Genomic DNA, 16,751 nt, shown 5'->3' with positions numbered 1-16,751 from the left:
CCTAGACTTCTCTACGTTAACTTCTTGTGCTAAACGCCTAGAATAAGTGATACAACGCAACAGAAATTTCTTGACATACGTTCACGCAGTGCACTAGTCGTCGCATGGAGACTTACCTAAAAAAAATCCGGATCTGGCGTTGACGTTGGGATATTTTTAATGCAAATCTTTGTGAAGCGGGCAAGTGTATGCTCTCAAACTAAGTACAATGGCTACAATTGCGTTCATTATCATCATATGCAACGTGGAATCCAACACTATGTTCGCTTGCGCACAGCATAGGCCACAATTTCATTTTCATGAAATGTATGTATTTATGCACCACACCATTCACTACCTTTGTAGAAATGCAAACAGCAGTTCACGCGAAAACACAATGCGAGACATCGACGCAGTGACGTCACGACAACGAGTAAGATGTTTAATATTTTGAGGCGGAATAGTGGAGAGTTCAATGCGAATGACAGCCACAAGGTTGACTGTTGTTCCAAGAAGTAAGGTTGGCGATCGGGCTAAGGTTCACCAGTTTCACTTCGCCGTTTGTGCAACAATGACAACTGCCGCACGCGCACGTTCTATGCTACATAACGCGCGCGTCAGTCGTCTCAAAGAGCTACTTAACATTGGCACGCATGAACTATGCGTGCAATTGTGGCTTAATTGTACACATACTTCTCCCGTGCAAACGCCATGTCCGTAAGCCAAGTGGCTTAATGGCCAATAAAAAACGTGATTGTCGCTTAGTGGCTATAGTATCGGCCTGTGGACACGGGGTTCAATACCAGCATCGGGCAAGTAATTATTTTCTTCTTGCGAGAATATCGTGCGAGATATTCGGCAAGATAGCAGCAGCAGCCGCCGCAGCAGCCACGTTCTTCAAATTTTGCGACGGTTCTCAAAAAAAGCTTCACTTTAAAAGACTACCTGGCAGTCCGGCGGCCTTCATTTGTCGAGCTGGCATTAAGTAGAATGATTGTCGAGGCAATAAAATACTGCTTGTCCCAGCTAACATTAACTAAGCTGCTTAAAGAAAAAAATGATAAAACAAGTCACGGGGCAAGATACGATTGTCAAACCGGAGCGCGTTCGATCCTCAGACCTCTAACAACCGAACACCGTGGGCTTTATGAACATGTCTTGCTTCGTGATGTTTAATTTTTAGTTTTTTTTATTTGAATGGCTTGGCTAAGGTTAGCTGAAGCACCATACACAATATTCCCGATACTAATGACATAACTTTTGCCGTACTTCATCTGACAATATTCTACTGCTATGTTTCAGGCTGGGACGCACTCTCGAACGGCAACAATCAGAATTTCTCCACCTTCGAAAGGGACAACGATGCTGCGCCGTCCGAAAATTGCGCCGTCCGGTACCGCGGTGGTTGGTGGTACAACAAGTGTCACCTCGCCAACCTGAATGGCCTGAATCTGAACGGACCGCACGACAGCTTCGCCGATGGCATCGAGTGGAGCGTTCGGGGATACCCCACCCGCCTTTACCATTATTCGTTCCCCAGCGTGCTTATGATGATACGACCGGCTGGATCGCTGTTGGACCGTCGAAGCAAGCTGGAGTCTCCACTTCCCGTGTGAACACGGCAGCAGTTTCGGGGCAATAAATGTCAATTACGTTGCAAGAAAGTCAAGCAAGAAATAAAGCAACAACCGGCGAATGAAACCTGTGCAAATTGTGACTGCTTAAATTTTAACAGCGGAGCTGTTTAAGCTCTTGGTTGCGCCGCGTAGTGCAAACAAGAACTGCTCCTGGCGATGACGTCACCACCCATTGCCTAGCAACACCCTCGCGGAGCGGTGTGTGCTTCGCCTCCTCTCCGGGTCGTGCACATGTTGCCTTGATATCGGACGTTAAGGGGTGGGAAGGAGGGCATGCGCGCACGCTCGGCAGAGAGAACGAGTAAATGAGAGCGAGAGAGAAAGACATTGTAGCAGCACCAACGTGACAACACGCAGATCTGCTGCCGACGCGATCCGCGTTTGCCCGTTTCGCCGCATTCGCGCCGTATGCGCGCGGTGTCCATGACGGCACCACGCGCTTCTGGCGGCGGCCCGGCAGGTATCGAGCCGCCACGCCCCGGCAAGTGTGGCGGCGCAGCTTGGCCGTGACGTCAGCGGGGAGATAAAGCTCGAAGCCGCCGCGACGGCGGCAGAACTCTCGTTGACTCTGTGGCAAGTACATGTAGCCTTAACATGGGACGACCAAAGAAGATCCGTACACCCGAAGAAGAAGCCGCTCATCTCGAAGCGCGTCGCGAGCCAAGCGTGAATCTGCGCGTCGGCGGCGAGCCGATTCGGAATACCGTGCCTACCAGCACTTAGCCAAGCCTAGAAATACTTAGCCAAGCCTAGTGAAACCTGGAAGAAGCTAGGTCGATCACCAGCTCAGCTGTTTACTCCAGCCTTGCACCACTAGTTATAGGTCGGCAGTGTGGGAGAAAACTCACTCACACTGACTCACCATAATTTTTCCAGATCCCGCACTCACTCACGTTCACGCTCACCTGCACTCACACTCATTGGCACTCACTCGCGCTCACCTGCACTCACATTCACTGGCACTCACTCGCACTCACCTGCACTGACACTCACTCGCACTCACTGGCACTCAATCGCACGCGCACTCACCCCTTCGAAATAAATGCGAGTGAGTGCACTCATGAGTGAGTGTGCCGATCTATATCACTCACCATTCGTGCATATTCATAACGAAGCTTCCAATTTAGCACCTGTTACATCGGCAGTGCGCCAAGGCTGTGCTTTGGGCACCGTTTTATTTTAAATACAAATAAAAGATTTGCCTTCCCGATTACATAGAAACATCCATCTATTCGCTCACTATTGTATTTCCTACCGCACAATTAATAGCAGTAATGATCACCATTTACAAAAATTAGCGCTGCTTGCACCGGAGGCGCAATGCTAAAGAGACAGGGGAGCTGATGGGCACCTATAGCTAGTCCTGGCTTTTGGGCTAGGCTAAGCACTAACCAGTCATTCCCAGCATTTCCCGGAATTTACTGATTATTGATCGATTATGGATTAGCTATTGATTGGCTATCGCAAGGTATTGGCCACGTATTTGGGCTAGGCTAAGCACTACCAAATCATCCCCAGCATTTTTCGGCATTTACTGATTATTGATCGATAAGCTATTGATTGGCTATCAATTGGCTATCGATGACTGATTAAGCTTAAGTAGTCCCAACCATGCTTAACTGACTTAGCCAGGCTCAGCTTCGCTACGAGGAGGAGGAGGAATAAACTTTATTTTTGTACAGCAGATTTGTGTGGCCTAGGCCTCTCTACCTAGATGACTGCCTGGAGCCCTTGGGCTCTGGCGGCATCTTCGGCCTGCTGGATTGCCTTAAGTTGGTCTTCCGGTGCAGAGCTGAGCAGCGCGGTCTCCCACTGCTCTCTGGTCTTTTGTGTTTTATTCTGTGTGGGGTGTCCCAGGACAAGCCCAAACCATATGTTGTAAGTCCGCCCTTTCTTGACAGAATCTGCATCTATCGGTGTAAAGTTCTGGATAGTAACGGTGGTAGGCCACCGGGTTCGGATATGTTTCTGTTTGCAACAAGCGCCATGCTGTCGCTTGTTCATAGGGTATGTGCCATTGCGCTTGAATCCTTTCTGCACTGCAGCCAGGATCGGCCCACAATTTTTTTTCGCGACGGATGGACTAACGGCCGGCTTAAACAGCTCCGCTGTTAAAATTCAGCCTTTTCTTAGTGTCAGGATGGCAGATTACTCTAATTGCCTAAAAATCTGTTACGCTAACAAAAAGTAGAAATTATGAATGAATTATGAAGTAAGTACATTATGAATGAATTACTTCTCACTTGTGTATTTCAGCGTAAGTATTCAGGTGTCATTTTAACACACGCTCTCCGATGGGTAAGCCATGTTAACAAAATAACCTCAAGTGGAAATTAATGTACATGCTGAGCCCTAATGCGACTCTGAAATCAATGTACATGCTGAGCACTAAAGCGACTCTTCTTTCTGAGGCGACACCATGGTCTTGAGCCCCCAGATGCAAATCTGCGGGCCAACAAAATGTTTGTTCGACCAGTGCTTGAGTACGTCAATATTGTTTGGTTTCCGTACACAAAAAAAACTCATTGCAAGAATGTAGGGAGTGCAAAGGAAGGCAATAAGGTTCTTTTTTAACAAATACAAGTTCACAGATTCATTGACTGAATTGTTAAAGAGAGCTCGTTTACTAACACTGCAAAGTAGGGCAAAACTAGCACGAATAAAGTTTTTGTTTCAATTATTCATGGTGACATAAACATTGACGTATCCGTACTAAGTTCTTCGAATCGTTCTAGGTCAGCACGCCAGAAGCACTCACCGAACACCTAAAGAATAAACCTTTAACTAAAATTGCTTTAAATGTTCATATTTCCTTAAAACAATTAGAGAACGAAATGAACTTAGTCCTTCCGTTACTCACGCTTCATCTTTCAATAACTTTTTCATAACTTGGAGCGGCCGCCAACGTGAACAGCGTTCGCTCGGAGCTTACCCCTCGTTGATCATCGAGGAGGGAACGGGAGGCAGACAAGACGACGTGAAACAAACTGGTTTAATACATCGCTACGGGCGAGCGAATATGGAGAAACAGAGCAACATAGGGCAGCAAGGGTAGCGCGCCGGCAAGGTTGGTATAAAAATAAAAACACAGAAAAAAAAGAGCTGCTATATCGAGAGGTACCGCGCGTCTGCTATGCCTGTTGCCATGACGACGTAAACCACCATGTGCGCCGCCGTTTTTATAAAGTATCGCCCGCCTGTAAGGGCCGTAACTTCAGGGCGCCTTGGCGCTAGCGTCGAAAAGAGCGGCTGCAATAACTCGACCAATGGGAGCCATGCGGAGATTCTCACGGCGTGCTTCGCTGGTCATCCGCCTCCTGTGGGTGGAATGCGTCCTCATTTTTGTCCCTCCCTCTTAAACGTACACGTACAGGCTCCGATAAACTGGTAGAGCGGAAGAGGGACTAGCCAAGTTAGCACAGAGTAACCGAAAGGCACGCTCGCATACATGGAGAAAAAGCGAAGATGCAATGATAGATACCGCTTTGTTCTTCCTTTTGTGTGTGTGTTTCGGCGTTAAGTGGGTGACTATGTATACGGACAGTCAATCTCTCCCTCTTTTTCCCGCTCTCTTGGCTGAATCCAACCGAAGGGGAGCTTAGTGAGCATGAGCGGCAAGCATGCATACGTCTAATGTCAATGACAGAGATAGGCAGAGAGATGTTGGGGTTGTAATGGTATTTATTAAAAACAGCGAAGTGACCAGCGTTGAACGTCGGTAAAGCGAGATTTGGGTCATCGCCTTTCTCACTTACGTCGCCCAGCTGTAGCAGCGCCACGATTGCTGTATTCGTCATTACTATGGCCCCGCGAGAAACAAAGCAATTAGCCATCTTGACGACGCAGGCTGACGTGCACGCCGCTGGAACTCGACCAAGTACTTTGCCGGCGACCGTTGCCGTAGCAAGAGCGGGGGCTGGCTCCCGACCCATGCCGAAAGTTTTGCACTACTTTGTATGCACATACATTCACGCACACATGCAGACACACACACACACTCGTATAGGAGAGTGCTACATGACATGTTCATACATGGGTGACCTGGAGCTCCGGGAGCTATTATGACGTTTTCCCAAACTTCGCGCTCTGGAGACAACAGCCTGTGTAGTTGAAATGATGAGCAGATCACGCACGGCTCTTTCCGTGAATTATTACTAGAAGCGAGAGGTGTTCGCATGTAACCATGCCTCTCATATTCCAACTGCCCGTGGCTATCTTCTCACCCCGAGGACACGCTACTGGGAAGCTGCGGCCAGGTCACATTATCACCTAGGGGCCGAGACAGCGTCATCGAAGCGACGGATATTCTACCTCTGGCTGCCCAGCCGACGAAAGAAGCTGCTTGGGGGAAATCGGCTGCATCTTTAAAGGGCCCCTAAACCACCTCAGATATTTTTTGAACATTTCAAGTAAACCGGGCATCGAGTTCAGAATGCCGTCACGATCAACGATGCCAAATGCTGCAGCGCTACGCACCGCGGGCGCGCCATAAAATTAAAAAAAAAAAACAATGTTCTCCTCTACAGGCCGTTCCGGTATCCCCAGCGGTCGTCACGATGTCAGCAGCGTGAATCTGGTGATGTCAGCGGCGATGACGATGCCCATTGGTCGAACAAGAACGTACGACTTCCAGTTTGTCTGCTAGCACGTGTGACGTATGCGCGCTCCCTGCTCTTCCTCATCCTGTTGCTCACTTGTGCGCCCTTGCGAATCGGTAATTACAGCCCGCAACGTAAGTGCCAAATCGCTCGCGTTCCAACACAGTCGTGCTTAGCGGTCCGATTAGCTGCGCGAACAGAGTGCGACAGTGTTGGCCTTTCCAGACGTGCGCGCAACACAAGGTCTACAGTGGCAAGCTTCGCATAACACGGGCCGGCACCGCAGCAACAGCGGGTAGCCGAGAAGCGCTGAGTCCACGTCTACGTTACCCGCACGGTAACTCGCCGCACGCCGTTTGCCATTCGCGGGCCGCCGTTCGACAACAGTTTTGCTCGTGAACGACGAAATTTCCTTGCCGTACGTAGAGAGGATGAGACCGTGACTCATTTGTGCGGCAGCCTCACCGCTGCTGATCGCTCGACGGCGCCGATGTCGTCGCTAGGCCTTTTGCGGTTCCCTTCAAAGCTAAAGCGGACGCTGCTTCGAAAGGAATTACCGACGCCTACAAGCCGCAATATTTTGTTATCGTTGTTATCGCTCTTCGCAATAATTGCACACAAAGAAGAAAAATACGCTGATATTAGCGGCGCCGTCGGCTGCGTGCGAGCACAGCCGAGCCGTTCGTCTACCGTCGGTAGCCGTACACTGCAGCTGAGCTGCAGCCGATGTTTTCGTTGCCGGTGGCGGAGGCGCGCAGCTTCGCGGTCGTCAACAGACCCGTTGATCGTGCAGCCGGCGGGGCGCCGGCCCAACTGCCGTCTACTTTGGACACCTCTCGCGCGGCAGACGTTCTACGGCACTGGAGGCCGGTTCGCCGTCGGTATATGTGCCGCTAGCGTGTATACACGTGCCTTAACCGGAAGTAGGCAGTGTTATGAGAAGCGCGTTGGCGATGACGTATGTCACGTGACATTTCGAGAAGCACTCGGCGAGGAGGGGAGACCAGCCGACGCAGAGAGTAGCGAAGGAAAGAGCGAAACGAGCGAGAGCCGTTTTTCGATCATCCAACGCTTGTAACTCCGCTATTACGGCACCATTTCGATAAATTCTCGTGACTATGTGTTCGTTGTAGACTCGTGCACAACTGCAACACTACAACTAAATTTGGACCTCTGGGTGGTTTCATCATCATCATCATCATCATCAGCCTATATTTTATGTCCACTGCAGCACGAAGGCCTCTCCCTGCGATCTCCAATTACCCCTGTCTTGCGCTAGCGTATTCCAACTTGCGCCTGCAAATTTCCTAACTTCATCATCCCATCTGGTTTTCTGCCGACCTCGACTGCGCTTCCCTTCTCTTGGTATCCATTCTGTAACCCTAATAGTCCACCGGTTATCCACTGGGTGGTTTAGGGGCCCTTTAAAGGGGCCTGAGGCCGAGTCGCGTATTAAAATAAAAAACCTTGCATACCTTTCACAGAGACCGCCTTCCGAGACACCCCAACATTAACGTTTGGAAGTATTGGAGTGCACCATTTCGAAAGCAGATTCGATGGCAGACTGCGGCGAGATTTCGAACTTGTCAGAACACAGCGAATTACAGTTCCAATGGGAGAGGCGCGGTGACAGACAAACACCTCTGACGTCTAGGAAACATTCTCTGGAAGCCCGGAAGAGCGGTGCTTGGTGTGTTCATCGTCAGAGCCACCCGTACACTGTGCATAGTTTTCGCCCAGTGTGCATGCGCTTGGCCTCGGAGTTTGCCATAAAAAGGGCTGCGCCTAGTCGTGTCAGCTTTCTCTAGATATCGAGGGGCTAGCCTCCAAGGCCTTCGGCGTCGGCAAGCAACAGCGCTCTTGGCACTGTGTCAACCTTGCTGAGCCTGCCTGCGTTTGTGGCATGCCAGGAACGCTAGCTGTCGCTCGTAGGCACCGACATGTCCAGCACTGGTCACGCGAAATGTCCCAAAAGTGAAGGTACCTCCGAAATTGATCGCTCTACAATACCTTCCCTACATGCGTACTTAAGTTAAACCAAGTTAAGACCTAGCAGCAACCAAATTAATACCTAGCAGTATCAGCCAGCAAGACTTGAGGATCGACAGTTTCGCTGTGCCTAAGGTTTGCACGTCCGAATGCAAACTTGTCCGTTTTCTGTTATTTTGCTGCTGTTTATGCTTATGTTGTGTTGTGGTTCATTCATCCATACAAGAAGACTTTCCAGGCACACTTGGAAGCGTAATTTGTGACTGAAATAGCCAACCAGAACCGTGCTTGCAAAGCCCACGGCGTTTCCTTCTTTCTGTGATGTGAACATTTCCGCAACTTCCCTGCCAGCTGCGGTGCAGTGTCGTGTGAAGTGCTAGTGATTAAATATTAGAACTGTTCGTATTTTAAACTTCACACTGCACCAGTAGCGAACAGGCGTTCCTCAAGACAGCACTACGCCGAAGTATGTCTGCCTCCAAATTATAATAAAAGGTATGTTTTTCTATCATTTTTCATAAACACATTGTGTTTGATTTCAGTTTCCTATTCCGCATCTTGGCAGGTCGTTACAAGCGTCAACTGTAATGACGTGAAATGTTTTAAAAACAATTTTCTCACATACTTGAACTACGCCGCGTCATGCGGTTTGCTTGAAGTGGCTATAAACACGAAGCGTACAAACACTAGGTTTTCACAGAGGTCGCGATGACGCTTAATTAGTGGTACGTAATAAGGCCATGAACTCAGTCATTGCTCTTTCCTGCTCAGGCTGCACAAGTGAGAGGTGGTAAAATATTTAGCTTATACTTTAACGCATGCGAGCTTAAATCAATTGGGCTTTTCTTCTTGCTTGTTTAAAGCACAACTCTGAGTATCGGACGGTAATGCACAGCAACTGATGACTTCCTTTTTCTTTAAGGATACAACACCCAGAACATGTTTGAACGCCCAGAACATGAAGCGTTGAACATGTTTTAATTCAAATATTTTGACCAATTGTGGACTACGTTTCTACCATGTTTAAAGGGAAATGTTGGTTAGGAGGTTTGAAATGATTGACAAAGTGATGATTAGGCATAAAAAATGTTTGTAGAATGATGGTAGGATGTTGACAAAGTCTACAAACGTGCTTCTATTCATTGTAGGTGGCCAATTGTTGGCAGTGTTACTAGGGTGTCTAAAGAAAGCGCTTCAGTTTAATGAACGTTAATAGGAGGTGTAAAGAAACGTGTTTCTAGACAGTTAGTAGAAAGTTTATAGACAGCCTATGAACATGTTTCAAATTAATGTTGGCGGCCAATTGTTTCTAGGGTGTTACTAGGGAGTTGTTAGGAAGCATAAAGACCGTTGGAAGGATTTCAATTACCTGTTGGTAGATTCAAGTAAAAATAGTCTAAAGACGGTCTAAATGATGTTGCTAGAAATATTTATAAGGGCTATAGTGACGTGAAGCGAAGCCGGACTCATGGGGGACGTCAAAAAATGAGTGGCAGCGCAGGTCGAGAATAGGAGAGAGACAATGGTGCCCGCCGCCAATTCACGGCTGTGTAAAGAAGCGATGAGTCAACGGCAGGGTGTTGGGGAACAGGTGACAGGGCTTCACCAATCTGTGTTTCGAATGGCGTGCTGCAGGTCCGGAGCCAAAGTCTGGGTGGGTTCGGGCATAAGAGGCAGCAAAGAAAGCGGGCGGGTGACCTGTTCACGGACAAAGTCCTTGACCTTCGTGAGCAGCGACTACTAACAGCCGAAGCTGGCAGCAAGCTGCAAGATCCATAGTGAATCGGTGGGTGCGAATGCTTGACGTGCAATTGCGCGTTGCCGATGCAGCTAGCCAAAGCTCTGAGAACCAAACCAAGGTGGGGACGCTGGTGGGATTTCTGGGCAGCACCGATTGGAAGGCGTCACCCTCGATTCCCTTGCGAATGTTCTGCACGTTATTTGCCTCCGTCACCGTAGAGCTAATGTGGTTACAGAGCTCCAATACATCTTCAATGTATCAGGTGAAATTTTCAGCAGCTTTATGTGCACGTGTATGCAAGCACTGCTCTGCAAGGAGCTTGAGGACAGCGGGACGGCCAAATATGCCGATCAAGGAAGTCTTAAACGCGGACCGTGTTCGAATTTTGCTCTCGTGATTGCGAAACCAGAGGTTGGCGACGTCCTTGAGATAAAATGTGACGCTGGGGGTTCCTCCGGCGGAAATCGAGTCCCGCTTCTGCGGTCTCCCTCGAGAACAGCGGGAACGCATTCTCGTGGCTCCAATTCCACGCAACGTTCATCCCGAACACAACGTGGGTCGGAGACGAGCTAGGGCCAAGGCTCTCCTGGGCAAAGCTCGGGAAGAGGCTCCGGATTGCTGTTTTGTTGATGCTGCCCGGTACCCCGACGGGACGGCGTTCGTAGCGGTGGGCATCGATCACGATGGGAAAATCACGAACTCTGCGACTGTTCGAACGAAGTCGGCCGAGGTGGCGGAGCAGGTGGCCATAGCCCTGACCCTGCTGGACGACAAAAGGACCACGATCTACAGCGACTCGCGGACGGCTGTACGAGCTTTCGCCAAGAGCACCGTTTCGGAGCAGGTCGTGCGCATTCTACGGGACAAGGACATCAAGTCGCACACGATCATCTGGTTCCCTGCACACATGGGGCAGATCAAGGGCGCCCGCCCAACCTCAACGAGTCGGCCCACAGAGCTGCGCGAGGAGTCGTTGACCGCGTAGCTACCGGGTGGCGCGACGCTGAGGTTATGGACAATCGGGACCCTCCCTCCTCATATAACGAACTTACCAAACATTTCTACATGGGACGGAGACGATATCCTCCGCCACATAGGAAACTAAACAGACCACAGGCGTTGACACTCAGATTACTCCAGGTCGGGGCATACCCTAACCCCGCACTGTTACACAGAATATACCCAGACATACAATCGACCAATGCTTACGAGCTATGCTCAGACCTAGCTGACTTGGAACATATGCTCTGGCGGTGCCCCGCGTTACACGACGGCGACGATGTCACGTCGACCAAATGGGAGGCTGCCCTAAGCAGCCCCGATCTTGAAGCACAGCTATGGGCTGTCCATCGGGCCCACGACGCAGCAGAGAGGCTCGGCCTTTCTGTGCCGACGTGGGAGCGGCCCGCTACGTGCTGACGCGCGTTCCGAGGGACAATAATAAAGTTTTACATACCATACCATACCATACCATACCATTGGTCGGCTTCTACTGATCGACCAATTTGTTGTGGGTGCTTACGCGTTCGTACGCCTACAGGATATCTTCCACATTGGAATCCCCTTTGCCGCTGAAGCTGGCGGGATACCGCTGACGGTTACCGGCGCGACGTATGACGGAAATACCAGCAGTAGATGACAGGAACCTCGTCGGCCATACTGCTAATAGGTGCGGGAACAGAAGGCAACCTCCAGGAGCAGCGTTCTATGTTGACGCTGGGAATCCACACACCTCCACTAATATGTTACTCGGTTTACTCAAACTAAGGCAACTAAATCGACGGCAAGCACAAGACAGTCCGAATCCAAGCGAGCACAAGCTTCGGTCTCAGGGCAGCTAGCTTCAATTTTTTTTTGTTAGAAGGACGCAAGATAGTGGTCAAAGTGTTAAAATAAACTATCCGCACCGTAATTTATGATAATTCTGCAAACAATTAATGAGAACTCAGGAGGAGGAAGCGCAAATCATTTTTTCTGCGCTATTAAGTGAAAAATGCAGGAACACGACACGGACAGGGTTCCGCCATGAGCGACAGCTGAGGAAAACTGGCAGCGCAGCGGCACAGCACCGTAGTCACAATCCCGCGCGGAGCAAGAGCGCAAGCAGCACGTCCTGCACGGTGCGCCGTTGGCAGATGTGCAACAAAAACTCGTGACGTAATGTTTTTTTTTTATTTAGATGTTCACAAGAGACACCATGTTGACGTCAATGTGGCGTGGAGCTGTGCATTGCAGCTGACTGCCCACACGTACTATAAATTCTAATTTATACTTAAAGTTATACTTGCTATTGATATTTTGTAGATGTTTTGTGTGTGTTCACAGAAATTGATCTATTTATTTTGAGTTCGATAATTTAATGTGTTAGCATTCTTAGAGTACTTCACGAACCCTCTGGGGGCTATCTATTTATGTATGTATGTATGTTTCTAACTATGTATCTGTCTATATACGTGTGTACCTAACCGTTTTCCCACCTACCTGGGACTTTGGAGAGTCAGTTGTGGAATGAGTAGCACATTGGGCAGCTGTTCTGCTGTAACAGGGTTCGTAACCAATCATCGGACTAACTTGAGTAACTAAGCATGTACAGTCCTCATCAATATGAAAGGGAACAGCGACTTTTTTAAACTACGATTACTCGTTATGCTTGGGTTAAAATCTAGCAACTTGATACTTAGCAATAAGCTTTCCTAATGAACTTTTAGTAGCATTGAACACTTTTATGGAGGACATGTGTGTTTAGCCCCTACGGGCGTTTAAAAAAAACAGGTGTTCCCTTTCATATTGATGACGACTGTAAATACGCGTACATATATGCCGCTCTCCAGTGAACCTCTTTCTCGCCGAGATGCATCACTGTACAAGCGGGACTGCAGTCCCACTTCTACAGTGATGCAGGGGTGGGTACCGCTGCTCGAATAAATTCTATGACGCTGACTTGGAGTACTGGAAATGTCCTACTCGGTCTGTGCTGGTAGTATCCAATGTACCTCTTTGATGCAAACTTGGGTTACTACTTTGAGGTTACTTGGGTTAATGTGGCGCGCTCTACAATGACGAATAAGATCCCTTAAATTTCTCCTATGCTGAGCGGAATTGATCCCATGTCACATTGGATCCCCAAGGACAGCAACCCGACGCATTAGCGGGCTACAGCAAAAGTGCACTGGGTATCTGCCGCTTATCAATGAACGTCTTTCACGCCAACGCTTTAAGCGTGCAGCGCCATGAATGCAATATGTACATGCCGCTCTTCAAAGAACATTTCGCCAACTTGGGTTATGGGGCATGTGCCGCTAGGTGTGCGGCAAGCCAGGGCACAATTGTCTGCGTTCGCAGAGACCGGGGCGCAACGCTGCTGACCTCGCAGGCCACGCAGGGACTTCACGGCAGTGCCAATAAATGGGGCAACGCATCCAGAAAGAATAGGGAGCGTACATGCAAGCACTCTTTTAGGGTGCTGACAACACCAAAATTTTGACCGCTATTTCCGCCAGATTTGGTGGGTAATCATTTTGGTCCTCAGTCTTTGTGCCTTTATTAAATGCGAAGCATTTCTTGCCGGCGGCTCTGTCTATATTGTCCCGCGTCCCCTCCCCCTCTCTCTCTGCCGCGAAACCATCTCCCGCTCAAGCTAACCATCTCCCCGCTGCTTCGCACCCACACATGGTTTCCCTTTAGCGGGAGATGGAGTAATTTTTTTGTCACGCTCTGGTGTACTCATGTTGGCACGCGATGTATTAAATTTCTTTAATTTACTTTTCCGCCAGTGCACACAAGAAACCTGCATACATCTTTAATATACTAGTTGCCTTTTCCTTTTATTTGAACGCATCAAACTTACTTTTCTATTGCATGTCGTGCGACACATATAAAGCAACAAGTTATAAGGCACGATGGCGTGCTCGTGGTAGTATTATCTCAGACGCGCCATTTGTCTCTGGTTCCTGAGGCCAAAGTTTATTAAAGGAAGTTAATTAATTTCACGTCACCAAGGGTTGCAGGAAATGTGGTCGGTCAGCTGGTCTTTCGCCATTTTCTGCCCCAGATTTAACCCGCCAATATAGCTGGCGGCGGCAAGTGCTCTTACAAAGGCTGTCACCACCCTAAAACAGCGCTTGCATGTAGGCTCCCTACGCGCCATGCATTTCGGATGCCACCACTGGCTTCGCGGTTGCTACGCTAGATAGGCACCGAATGTTTAAGGGAAGCGCAAAAGTGGAGTCTCGCTGCAGTACACGCCTAAGGGCCCATTCAGACTTGCGACTAGGCGAGGTCGCGCGACCAAGTTAGTCCCAAAGCGACCAGTCTCAAGTAGTCGCAAGTGGTCGCTTTTCTCGAAAGGTGACCGTTTCGTTCCAATTGCTCTCTGCTCGATTTTTCAGCCGCGCCACCGCAGGCGCAGAACAGCTGAACCAATCAGATGGGAAGGAACAGGACGTCCGTATCACTGGCGCTTATTTTACGCGGCGATGACACTGCAAGCAGATGTGAACGGCATATCGCGTAACATTTCGGTTTAGCGACTCGTCGGTCCCATATGTCAGTGTGAATATCGTTCGCCTTGAGTAGCTTTCTGGTTGCCAGTCGCAATCGGTCGCGCGACCTCGCCTAGTCGCAAGTGGGAATGGGCCCTTATACATAACTCGTTTCGCTGATGGCAATACGTTGAGTGGCTTTGTTAATAAGCGTCGTTGAGTAGCTATGCTAATGAGTGTCAATGGTAATGGCTTGCAACTGCCGCCGACACTCATCGTAGAATGAATTCTGCCATTTTATTATTTTGGCTAACGCCACGATAATATCGATGACGCTAAGTTCAGCATTCCAAGACTATTTTTAGTGTCAAATGAAAATGCATTTTAAAAGTTTGCCAGCCTGCTTACCTGCCTGATGTCACCCTTGTACGTGCGAAATGCGTGCGCTAGTGTTTGTTCAACTTCAAAAATATTTGTCAGTACTCGTTTAACAATGAGGTCAAATTTCATTGCGTTTTGGAAGCACGTTCCCGACTTAGGTGTTCGGTTTTCAAGTACAGTACCAAAGAACTACATATCTGGCGTCAGGGTGCAAACAAAGTACTTTTTTACCCAACATTTCCGAATCGCTGTTTGTCGCACAAAAGTAAGTGTAAAATATTTTATGCTCAAAAGGGTTCTGTCAAGTACACGGTGCTCGCCAACCTCCGAAACACGGCCAACCCGTGACTTTTGGCGCACTCGCTCTTTCAATGAAAAGCAGAAATATCGCCTTCTAAAGTACGATAAAGGTGCAGTGCGTATGAAGCTTAGAGCACTGCACGGGCTCGGGCTTACCCGAAAGCCCGGGCCCGGCCCAGCCCGTGGGCCGGGCCGGGCCGGGTAGAGGAGTTTTTTCACGGGCTCGGGCCGGGCTCGGGCACGGCGTGTGCTTTTTGACCCGGGCCCGGGCCGGGCTCGGGTTTTTTGACGCGGGCCCGGGCCGGGCTCGGGCTTTCTGCGAGTTATTCTCGGGCTTCTCAACTCTGAAAAACATGTATTTCTCGGTCTCGGGCCGGGTTCGGGACGGTTTCGAGTCGGGCTCGGGCCGGGCTCGGGCTTAAGGTAAAGGGGTGGCGGGCCGGGCCGGGTGGGTAACGTAGATTATTTCCGGGCCCGGGCCGGGCACGGGTCTCGCCATAAAAGTTTTGATCGGGCTCGGGCGGGCCGCCCAATGTGAAAACGGGCCCGGGCCGGGCCCGGGCCGCAAAAATCGGCCCGTGCAGTGCTCTAATGAAGCTACCTGAGGGCAGCGTCTCCCTCACCACTGCGCAGTTCACAGCTGGGAATAAAGTTCAAAGAGGCACGCTCACAGCGTAAAATATGGCGTGGCTCTTTCACCACCAGCAGTGGAATTGAAAACAGAACTAAATGGGCTTTATTTGCTGATTAGATACAAAGTGTATGGCCGCTCCTGTAAAACGTCTATTCTTTGAGGATTGCAACTGAGCCATTACACAAATTGTGCACTTAAAGCAGTCCACATGTATGAAATATCTTGTAGCATAACGGCATCATACAATCAAAAGCAATACCATTTCATATTCTTAAAGAACACTAGGGAAGAAGCGCTTAAACACTGGTATATGATATAAAACAAGATATGAAAGCAGTGATCTGTTTAAACGATAAGAAAACACACAATATTACCAGGGGTATTGTTTCCCTAGTAGTGTACGTAACCGCTTTCGTGGTTTGTATTCATTGTCACAGGCCGTGTCATCATCGTCACACTGGGATAAGAGTAGTGGTACAGGAAACCTGAGCCATCACGTGTGCTCCACTCAATGCCGTCGGCGTAGCTGTCGTGGGGACCGTTCAAGTTGAGGCCGTTCAGATTAGCCAAGTGACAACTGTTATACCACCAGCCACCGCGGTACTTCTCAGCGCAGTGAGACGCTGTGTTGTCGTGGTCCCGGTCAAAAGTGGAAAATTGGCTGTGGTTGCAATTGTAGAGCGAGTCCCAGCCTGCGTATTCCATTGTATAGAATATTTTAGCCTCATTCAATAGAGATAAGCTTTTTTACAACAGCTTAACAACCTTGATCGTCGTTTATCGATAATTTCAGGAAATGAATAAAATATTTTGCCTGTGTATAAGGAAGCCCCACAGCTTTGTTCAAATCACCACGTATACACTTCCTTCGACTTTCAGAAATAATGTCCACCTTTCCTTCAAACTTTTAAGAAGTTACAATCAAGATGCATGCCTGTCGCGAGATTCATTTTGATATCAGGACAAAGCCCGACGTCATCAGAAGAAGCAAAACTATACTCCATCTCAGCA

General features: G+C 49.1%; 3 protein-coding genes across 3 annotated transcripts in view; 1 reads left to right on the top strand and 2 right to left on the bottom strand.

The window, feature by feature from the left end:
* Nucleotides 1–1,865, top strand: part of LOC119445717 (techylectin-5A) — a 37,076-nt gene extending 35,211 nt beyond the window's left edge. The window contains exon 6 of the mRNA XM_037709998.2: nucleotides 1,282–1,865. Within this exon, the coding sequence (XP_037565926.1) occupies nucleotides 1,282–1,595 (314 nt within the window). The 3' untranslated portion in view covers nucleotides 1,596–1,865. The remainder of the gene's footprint in view (nucleotides 1–1,281) is intronic.
* Nucleotides 1–16,751, bottom strand: part of LOC119445713 (tigger transposable element-derived protein 4-like) — a 342,546-nt gene that overhangs the window by 137,212 nt on the left and 188,583 nt on the right. The gene's annotated exons all lie outside the window — the stretch shown is intronic.
* The window catches only part of LOC119445716 (tenascin-like), a 40,970-nt gene continuing 40,064 nt past the window's right edge, over nucleotides 15,846–16,751 (bottom strand). The window contains exon 10 of the mRNA XM_037709997.2: nucleotides 15,846–16,432. Within this exon, the coding sequence (XP_037565925.2) occupies nucleotides 16,131–16,432 (302 nt within the window). The 3' untranslated portion in view covers nucleotides 15,846–16,130. The remainder of the gene's footprint in view (nucleotides 16,433–16,751) is intronic.

Source organism: Dermacentor silvarum, chromosome 3 (genome assembly GCF_013339745.2).
Source record: "Dermacentor silvarum isolate Dsil-2018 chromosome 3, BIME_Dsil_1.4, whole genome shotgun sequence".
NCBI classification, from domain to species: domain Eukaryota; kingdom Metazoa; phylum Arthropoda; class Arachnida; order Ixodida; family Ixodidae; genus Dermacentor; species Dermacentor silvarum.
The sequence above is the reverse complement of the archived record's forward strand: the minus strand, read 5'-3'. Positions and strand labels throughout refer to the sequence as shown.